Source organism: Convolutriloba macropyga, chromosome 9 (genome assembly GCF_964194025.1).
Source record: "Convolutriloba macropyga chromosome 9, txConMacr16.3, whole genome shotgun sequence".
Lineage (NCBI taxonomy): Eukaryota > Metazoa > Xenacoelomorpha > Acoela > Convolutidae > Convolutriloba > Convolutriloba macropyga.
In genome coordinates this window covers 39,636,878-39,647,280 of record NC_134476.1, presented here as the reverse complement: position 1 = coordinate 39,647,280, position 10,403 = coordinate 39,636,878, and the positions used below count along the sequence as shown (strand labels likewise).

The following is a 10,403-nucleotide window of genomic DNA, read 5'->3' as shown; positions in this document are numbered from 1 at the left end:
TGTGTGACTAGACCTCTTCGTCACTTGTTATCTATTTCGTCAAATTGAATCCACCTTTGCTAATGAGGTTTTGAAACTTTTGGTAGATTACGATCGCCTCTTGGAGTCTTTTGACTGACTTGAGAAGTCTTCCATTTAGAATGTTCGCTGGACATCTTTGACAAGGTGTTCGCGTCTATAGCGACTTGATGCAAAACGTAATTTGCAAAAGTCGGCGAACTCTCCTTCACAAAAACGTCTCGTGTATACTGTAGGGCAAATTGTAAGCATCGTCTGCATCGCTTGGGACAGCTGAAAGTGCTATTTGATGTTCACGTAAGCGAATAAAAATTCCGAACAGACTCTGCAATTGATCTGGTCTAGATAGGTGTTTGTCGTTGAGGGCAACAGCTATATAATTTACACACTTTGCTGCTGCGATGCTTTGCTGGTGCGTTACAAAATTATCTCTGGTTCAGTTCAGTTCCGCTTGTTCCACTTTGCGGACGTAACTAGCTTTGGCGTGTATCTCATTAGTGTCCTGATAACGCTTTCACAACATATCATTTTTCGGTAGACGTTGTTCTAGGGATTTTCTCCATAGCAGAGAAGAAGTTATTCGGTAACTTCACTTCGTCTTCTCTGGCCACAGAAGTTCAATTCCGTAACTTTCACCGGTGAATGGACTTGTTTGCTCCAATCTTTCGATTGCTCTCTGTTCATCTTTCGAATGACCGGTGACATCACAATTTGAGGCGTAGGATTCGATGTCCCACCACTTGATCAACTGGCTTGCTACCTTGTTCTCTGATGCTGAGGTTGCTGTAGTAGCAAGAGTTGCTTCTTGCTTCGCTAGTAGGGGACCACTTAAGGCCCACACTCTTTTTGATTTCGTTGCCCATGGTGCAGTTTAATAGTCTGACCTCTTGAATTCTGATGGGAGGTGGATGTCGTAGCAGACTTTCCAAAGAGTTATTGAACTTCATTTAGATTGTAGCTCTGATTTGGCAAATTCCTCAAATGTGTGTTGCGATCTTTCAACCCTTACAAATTTACAATCTGTCACCCAACTTCAGTTTTTATTGACATTAAAATTCAACTGTTTTCAAAGGTCGAAATTTTCTGTGTGCTGAAACCGCTATCGGCACGATTTCAGTCTTGACATCCTTTGATCCGCGAATTCCTGCTACAGAAAAGGACGATATTCGGCCTTGCAGATGCAGTGTAGCTGACTTATCCACTATTGAAATTGAGGATCCTGTATCACACACTGCCAGCTCGCTCATGCTGGCGTTTTCGTTCACTAGTTTAATGTGCACTACAGGGAATCCTCTTTGTGTGATGTTTGTTGCTACTGCTGTCGTAGCATCTGAGGCACCTGTTGTAGCCTCCTTCTTTGAGAATTCACTGTGCAAAAGCATGTTGTGTCGTCATCCACAATTGGGCAAACTGCAGGCTCTACTTTTGCAATCCTTTGACCGATGGCAGCTCTCAGGCAATTGAAACACACTCTGAAATTTTGCACATTTTCTCGTCGTTTATTGAGCTTCATTGACTGAATTCCTCGCAAATCCAGATAGCGTGCTGCCCATCTTTCATTGGACATTCTGATTTCTTTGGTTTCGTAGAATTATCAGCGTTAGATGTGAATGCACTTGTCTTTGGCTTTTCGCGACTTTGAAACCTGGAAATGTTCTGGGCTAACAGGTCTTCATGTATGAAAGTAGTTGATTCTAACCCGTTTCTGAAAACAAGCAAGTTGTCTGTCAGTAGTCGATTATCCTTTAGGTGCCCTAGCCACTGCTCCTAAGATGAGGGGAACCGCTTAGAACTCCTTTGGATTCTAGGTCAGGCTGAAATCCAAGCCAGTCAAAACGTTAACCGTGTTTGTGACTACGTTAGCTTGAGTTTTGGTAACCCTCTCGGATAACCAATTGGTTGGTAAATTACTTGTCTGGTAGTTTGGCTCACTGTTGTTTGAACCAAATTTTGCGGCTGCTCAATAATCTCAGCGGATCCGATATATCACATCCCCGTTCTCGAGTTTTACGCCGGCCTGGTTCATCACAGAGTTCAATTGACTAATATTCTGCAACTTTAACTCCAATGGACTGCAACTTTAATTCTGATTGAAGTTAAGAAGATCCTTTGTGATAATCTATGTTCAATCTTCTGCTGAAATTTGTAAGGCTTCAGTCAGTGTTAGTAAAGTTGCTAAAACCTTGTAAGGAAAGCTCAACTAACTTAAAACTCGAAAGATCTTCAGATCTAGCAAAACTTAGGAAAAAAGACTAGACTAAAGCTGTTAAATAATCAAACTTTAGTCTAATCTGAGAGCCAACTGCTCTTTATAACAGCTTCTAAGGGTTCTAAATACAATATGGTGTGAGTTTTAAAACAATTGGGTTAACGTGAATTATATATATATATATATATATATATATATATATTTAATATACATATATATATATATATATATATATATAATTCATATCATCAGTGTCGTTTGTTTCTGATTGGCTAATCAAATAAAGTGATTTAGGTAGTTACTTACATAGTCAATGTCAAATTACTGCCTTTGTTAACATAAGCACGGATTGTTCTTACGTAGCTCCAAAAGCCTCAAATGCTGGTTATTTGACCTCAATGATCATATAAACAATTTAAAATAAACAATTGTTATATAAACAATTTTAAAAATTTAACAATAAATGACAAAATATCGAAAAAATGCCAACTTTGCACCATATAAGTGCTTTTAGCCACGCTTGTGGGTTTGATTCGATAATGTTAGTTGATTCAATGAATAGCGTAGAGGTCACCCTAACCGTGTGCTAACACCCCGGGTTACTCCGGTTTTCCCCTACCGAATTTGGCAGGGTGCACAAATAATCGGTCCCAACGATTAAAATTTTTCAATTATGACCATTTTTCAGTTCTGACAAATTCTGTTTTTTCAGTTGCAACGTTGTTTCTTGCTGGCTGATGGCTTTTTGTAGCTGATTTGAAGTGGCACCAACATTGCCAGCCCTGTTTTTGATCTCGGAAACACCATCGTTGAATACTGGCGCAAAACCACACTTGTTCGTTAGGTCCATGAATAGCTTAGAGGTCACCCTGACCAAATGCTATAACCCCGAGTCCCTCCGGATTTCCCTTCCCGAAATCAGGGCGATGTACATATTTTCAGTCCCCACTTTTAAAATTATTCAGGTTTGACCATTTTTCAGTTCTGACAAATTCTAAATTTTTTCAGTTTCAAAGATATTCTTGCTTGATGATGGCTTTTGTAGCTGATTTGAAGTAGCGCCAACAAAGCCAGCCGGCCCTAATTTCAATCTCGGAAACACCATCTTTGCATATGGGCGCTAACTTTATGACTGGCCGGTTCAGCTCCCCATGGGCCATTTTGACTCTCGTTGATTGCACATCACCGTCGTTCCCAGTAAAGATCCCAAGGATTCGTTCCAGTTTGTACTCAAACCGTTTCACAGAGTAATCCACTAACCATAATAACTCACCTTCTTTCAGGTTTTGCACATGCTCTCTTGACCACTTCGATCTCTGGTTCCATTGTGGAAGGTATTCGCGAGTCCATCTTTTCCAGCCGTTTTGAACATTTTTCTCAGGTCATGGTACCGTTCACTGGATCGCGTAGAGTGTTTGATACCTCGTCGGCGAGGCTGCGTTATCCAAGTTTCCAATCATGACTTTCTTGCAACTTTGAAATATTCTCTCCCAGATTCCACCAAAATTAGGAGCTCAAGGTGGGCTGAGTTTCCAAATCTTTTTCTGAGCTAAGTCACTCTCACTCTTATCTTTGTCCCACTCGGTCTTGAATGCCCTAAACTCCTTGACTGCTCCAACGAAATTCTCCCCGTTGTCAGCGATGATGATTTTCGGGTAGCCACTTCTTGCAATGAATCATGTAACTGCAGCTAGACATTACTTGGTTCCCAATGATTGTGCACTATCGTTATGTACTGCTCTGGTTGTTAGGCAAGAGAAAAGGCAGCACCATCTCTTCAGTGACTGTCGTGGGAACTTGATTCCAAAAGATCCGAAATAATCAACTCCGGTATGGGTAAATGGGAATACATGTTCATCAAGTCGCACTCGGGGTAGGTCTGCCATTGGTGGATGACTCTAGGATTGGCGTTTCTGTGCGGACATTTGACTCATCTCGACTTGATTTCTTAATACGAAGATACAGTACTCTTATTGAAGCACGTTTTCTATGCCTTTGTGCAGGAGGTCCGCTCTCTCCAACATAAGCTGTACGATGGGATGTTTTGCTGTCAATAATATTGCATGCTTTGTGTTGTAATCGAGAGTTGAATGTTTCAGTCGAAATTTCACTCGAATTGTTTCATCTTCTTCTCAGAATGTTGACATTTTGACAATGTTCAATGTTTTTGAGTTATCTGTGTTTTTTGTTATCAACTTCGAAACATCCGGGAAGCTTTCGTTTTCAACAAATTGAAAGAAAATTGTTTCTGCTTTGTGGATATCTTCTGCTTTAAGTGGTCCCTTCTTCTTTGTTTTTAACCTCATGCAGTAGGCAATGAAGATTCTAATTCAGTTGAAGCTATTGTATCGTCTCCAGTCGAATAATTGATCTATTGCAGTTTCTGTGGCTAGAGTGCTGGTAGCCTGCTCAGCTTCGGCTTCGTTCACACTGCACTACGGCTTTGGCCACTCCTCCCCATCTGTCTGGTGCCATGCCGACTCCCTAACCACCCGAATCCTTAAGGCCTTCGATGGACATCCCTCTTGTGCCAATATGTGCGGGGTTTTCAATGCCTCTGATACGTCCATAATTCATCCATAGAAGCGTTTTCCGGAATTTCTGCTGCCTGTTGGCAACAAACACATGTTGTTTCTTGTGAGCTGACTGTAACCAGTGCAACACCGAGGATGAAAATCTCCAATGATAGATATGGTCAAATTTAACATCGCTGTCTCTAAATTTCTACTCTCTGAGACGAGATCCGTAGGTTCTAATTTCGGAAAAGTCGTGTGTCTGATAGGTGCTGCAATGTATTTTTCCTATCATATAGGAAGTTTTAACGTGGCTTCGTTTTGTAGATATGCCACAATGCACTTTGCTTCTTCTGATGAATCTCTGAAGATGTGAAGTCTCAAGTTCGTACATCCGTTTTCGAAATATTTGCGATTTATTGAAACCGTCCTGATTTCTCTCAAATAAGAGCAACAATCACTGAAATATTTTGAGTGCTCGGCTGCAAAATTTTGTCCCATGCATGTCACCTTACTGCGCAAACGCTTTCGAGTAGGAACTGCATCTTTATCGTGAAGGGAGAACATATCCCTAGTGGGTCGAACACTGCTGATACAAAGGATAGGATATTTCTCTGAGTTATTTTCGCTGGAACTTCCTGCTGAGCTCAACGACAGACTATGAGACTGTCCGTGTCTACATTCCTGTTTGGTCCGAGGGTTGAGGATGATTGAGGTTCAACCTCTAATGCTTTCACAATTTTCGTTGATCTGTCTGCCTCTGGGATGTGTGACTAGACTTCTTCGTCACTTGTGACTGACTTGAGGAAGTCGTCCATGTAGAAATTTTACTGGACACTTTTACAAGTCGTCTTTTGCGACTTGATGCAAAGCGTAATTTGCACAAGTCGTAGTCGAAGTCGGCGAGCTCTTCGCCCCAAGAACATGCAGAGTATACTGGTAGAAAAGTTATAAGCACCGGTTGTCATCACAATTCCCAGTTTAGAAATTTGAGAACGATCGCTGTTGCGCAAACGCAAATCAGGGAGCAGCTGTTTTCTTTAAAATGAGGTCCAGGAAGAGTTGTTGAAAAAGAAAGTGGTATCAATGGGTGCACTATATCTAAAGCTGAAACAAATGGGAGTTTTTTGAGTGATAAAACAATGTAGGATTGGTGAGATAAGGGGGATATAACGGTAGTTATGATGGGATTCTTTTTTTTTCCACAAAAATTAACCCCAACCCAGAAAAGATGCAAGATTAGTTGGTGGTTTTAGGGGATAAAATGATGTAAGATAAGGGAGGTATCGGGCGTAATGAGAAACAAGGGTAACTGTTAGAATTTGCCCCATAAAAAACATCCAAAAAGAATTTCGTTAAGAACACTATAGTGAAACTGTTTATAGTAACAAATCAGTTAAATAAAGAACAATAACAACCTTACCGCTTAATCTTGCATCTTTTTATCCCCCAAATAGCACCTACTGTGGCATCATTTTTGCCCCAGCCCCCAAAAATTATCCCCCTTAACCCCCATTCTCGCATCGATTTACTACCCATTACCCAACGAAAAAATGTTGTAAGCGTTTTGGCGTGAATTTGGTAAAGTTTCCCCGATTATCCGCTTAATCTTACATCTTTTTTTGTTACAACTTCGACATGCGTACTTTGGTTTAAAAGCTCATTGAGAAAAACCACAAATCTGCTTCTCGAATTTGAAACAAAAAATTAGGTTGACAGTTTTTTTTAGTTGATGGGGATTTAGTCCGAGATAAGCTCACTTTCTCGGCCATGTACGCATGTATGTAGGTAGATGTGTCTTTATCCTTTTTCTTATTTTTTCTCACTGTCTTTTGCTCAGAATTTTTTAATGAATTTTTACTAAAACATGAAATTTTTAAGCGGACTGCAGTTTTTATGCACAGAAGAGGTGCTATCCACTACGGGATTCCCAGTTTACAAGTTTGAGAACTAATCATTTATAATATCGTTGTTACCTGTTTCTGATTGCATAATCAAGTAAAGTGCTTTTGGTCATTGTTTACATAGTAAATTTCAAACTACTGCAATATTTGCTTTTGTTGACTTAAGCACGGATGGTCATTACGTAGCTCTAAATGCGTCAAGCTTAGGGTATTTGACCTTCAATGATCAACTAAGGTCTCTCAAAATAAACAATTTAAAAAATTTGACAATAAATGAAATAATATCAAAAAAACCATTTTCGCATCATATAAGTGATAATAGCCACACTTGTGGGTTTGATGCCATAGAGTTCGTTGGGTCCTTGAATAGCTTAGAGGTTTGTTGTTGCGCAAACGCAAATCAGGGAGCAGCTGTTTTCTTTAAAATGAGGTCCAGGAAGAGTTGTTGAAAAACAAAGTGGTATCAATGAGTGCACTATATCTAGAGCTGAAACAAATGGGAGTTTTTTTGAGTGGTAAAACAACGTAAGATTGGTGAGATGAGGGAGATTTATCGGTAGTTATGATGGGATTCTTTTTTTCCACAAAAATTACCCCCACCCCAGAAAAGATGCTAGATTAGTGGTTATTTTAGGGGATAAAACGATGTAAGATAAGGGAGGTGTCGGGCGTAATGAGAAACAAGGGGGAACTGTTAGAATTTGCCCCAAATAATACCTTCCAAAAAGAATTTCGTTAAGAACACTATAGTGAAACTGTTTATATTAACAAATCAGTTAAATAAAGAACAATAACAACCTTACCGCTTAATCTTGCATCTTTTTATCCCCCAAATAGCACCTACTGTGGCATCATTTTTGCCCCAGCCCCCAAAAATTAGCCCCCAACCCCCATTCTCGCATTGATTTACTACCCATTACCCGACGAAAGAATGTTGTAAGCGCTTTGGGGTGAATTTGATAAAGTTTCCCCGATTATCCGTTTAACCTTACATCTGTTTGTGTTACAACTTCGACACGCGAATTTTGGTTCAAACGCTCATTGAGAAAAACCACAATTCTGCTACACGAATTTGAAACAAAACATTAAGTTGATAACTTATTTTGGTTGCTCGGGCTTTAGTCCAAGATAAGCTCACTCTCTCGACCATGTACGCATGTATGTAGGTAGATGTGTCTCTATCCTTTTTCTTATTTTTCTCACTGTCTTTTGCTCAGAATTTTTTAATGAATTTTTACTAAAACATGAAATTTTTAAGCGGACTGCAGTTTTTATGCACAGAAGAGGTGCTATCCACTACGGGATTCCCAGTTTACAAGTTTGAGAACTTATCATTGATAATATCGTTGTTACCTGTTTCTGATTGCATAATCAAGTAAAGTGCTTTTGGTCATTGTTTACATAGTAAATGTCAAACTACTGCAATATTAGCTTTTGTTGACTTAAGCACGGATGGTAATTACGTAGCTCTAAATGCGTCAAGTTTAGGGTATTTGACCTTCAATGATCAACTAAGGTCTCTTAAAATAAACAATTTAAAAAAATTTGACAATAAATGAAATAATATCAAAAAAACCATTTTCGCATCATATAAGTGATAATAGCCACACTTGTGGGTTTGATGCCATAGAGTTCGTTGGGTCCTTGAGTAGCTTAGAGGTTTGTTGTTGCGCAAACGCAAATCAGGGAGCAGCTGTTTTCTTTAAAATGAGGTCCAGGAAGAGTTGTTGAAAAACAAAGTGGTATCAATGAGTGCACTATATCTAGAGCTGAAACAAATGGGAGTTTTTTTGAGTGGTAAAACAACGTAAGATTGGTGAGATGAGGGAGATTTATCGGTAGTTATGATGGGATTCTTTTTTTTCCACAAAAATTACCCCCACCCCAGAAAAGATGCTAGATTAGTGGTTATTTTAGGGGATAAAACGATGTAAGATAAGGGAGGTGTCGGGCGTAATGAGAAACAAGGGGGAACTGTTAGAATTTGCCCCAAATAATACCTTCCAAAAAGAATTTCGTTAAGAACACTATAGTGAAACTGTTTATAGTAACAAATCAGTTAAATAAAGAACAATAACAACCTTACCGCTTAATCTTGCATCTTTTTATCCCCCAAATAGCACCTACTGTGGCATCATTTTTGCCCCAGCCCCCAAAAATTAGCCCCCAACCCCCATTCTCGCATTGATTTACTACCCATTACCCGACGAAAGAATGTTGTAAGCGTTTTGGGGTGAATTTGGTAAAGTTTCCCCGATTATCCGTTTAAGCATACATCTGTTTGTGTTACAACTTCGACACGCGAATTTTGGTTCAAACGCTCATTGAGAAAAACCACAATTCTCCTTCACAAATTCGAAACAAAAAATTAAGTTGATAACTTATTTTAGTTGCTCGGGCTTTAGTCCAAGATAAGCTCACTCTCTCGACCATGTACGCATGTATGTAGGAAGTTGTGTCTCTATCTTTTTTCTTATTTTTTCTCAATGTCTTTTGCTCAGTATTTTTTTAATGCATTTTTACTAAAACATGAGTTTTTTGTGGACTACATTTTTTTTTGCACAGAAAAGGCGCTATCCATTTAAGGATTCCCAGTTTAGAAATTTGAGAAAAATCGCTGTTGTGCAAACGCAAATCAGGGAGCAGCTGTTTTCTTTAAAATGAGGGATTTAATGGTAGTTACGGTGGGATTCTTTGTTTTTACTCCACAAAAATTACCTCCACCACAAAAAAAATGCAAGATTAGTAGGTGGTTTTAGGGGATAAAACGATGTAAGATAAGGGAGGTATCGGGCGTAATGAGAAACAAGGGGAGCAGTTAGAGTTTGCCCCATAAAAAACATCCAAGAACGATTTCGTTTAGAACACTATAATGAAACTGTTTATTGTAACAAATCATTTAAATAACGAACAATAACAACCTTACGGCTTAATCATGCATCATTTTCTCCCCCAAATAGCCCCTACTGTGGCATCATTTTTGCCCCACCCCCAAAAATTATCCCCCTTAACCCCCATTCTCGCATCGATTTACTACCCATTACCCGACGAAAATGTTGTAAGCGTTTTGGGGTGAATTTGGTAAAGTTTGCCCGATTATCGGCTTAATCTTACATCTTTTTGTGTTACAACTTCGACATGCGTACTTTGGTTAAAAAGCTCAATGAGAAAAACCACAAATCTGCTTCTCGAATTTGAAACAAAAAATTAGGTTGACAGTTTTTTTTAGTTGCTGGGGATTTAGTCGGCCGTGTACGACATGTATGTAGGTAGGTGTGTCTCTATCTTTTTTCTGTTTTTTTCTCACTGTCTTTTGCTCAGAATTTTTTAATGCATTTTTACTAAAACATGAAATTTTTAAGCGGACTGCAGTTTTTATGCAGAGAAGAGGTGCTATCCACTACGGGATTCCCAGTTTACAAGTTTGAGAACTTATCATTTATAATATCGTTGTTACCTGTTTCTGATTGCATAATCAAGTAAAGTGCTTTAGGTCATTGTTTACATAGTAAATATCAAACTACTGCAATATTTGCTTTTGTTGACTTAAGCACGGATGGTCATTACGTAGCTCTAAATGCGTCAAGTTTAAGGTATTTGACCTTCAATGATCAACTAAGGTCTCATAAAATAAACAATTTAAAAAATTTGACAATAAATGAAATAATATCAAAAAAACCATTTTCGCATCATATAAGTGCCACACTTGTGGGTTTGATGCCATAGAGTTCGTTGGGTCCTTGAATAGCTTAGAGGTCA

General features: G+C 39.0%; 1 protein-coding gene across 1 annotated transcript in view; it reads right to left on the bottom strand.

Moving 5' to 3' along the window:
• Positions 1–5,473: 5,473 nt before the first annotated feature.
• Positions 5,474–10,403, bottom strand: part of LOC142346217 (uncharacterized) — a 68,268-nt gene continuing 63,338 nt past the window's right edge. The window contains exon 16 of the mRNA XM_075398731.1: positions 5,474–5,676. Coding sequence (XP_075254846.1) covers positions 5,474–5,676 — 203 coding nt within the window. The remainder of the gene's footprint in view (positions 5,677–10,403) is intronic.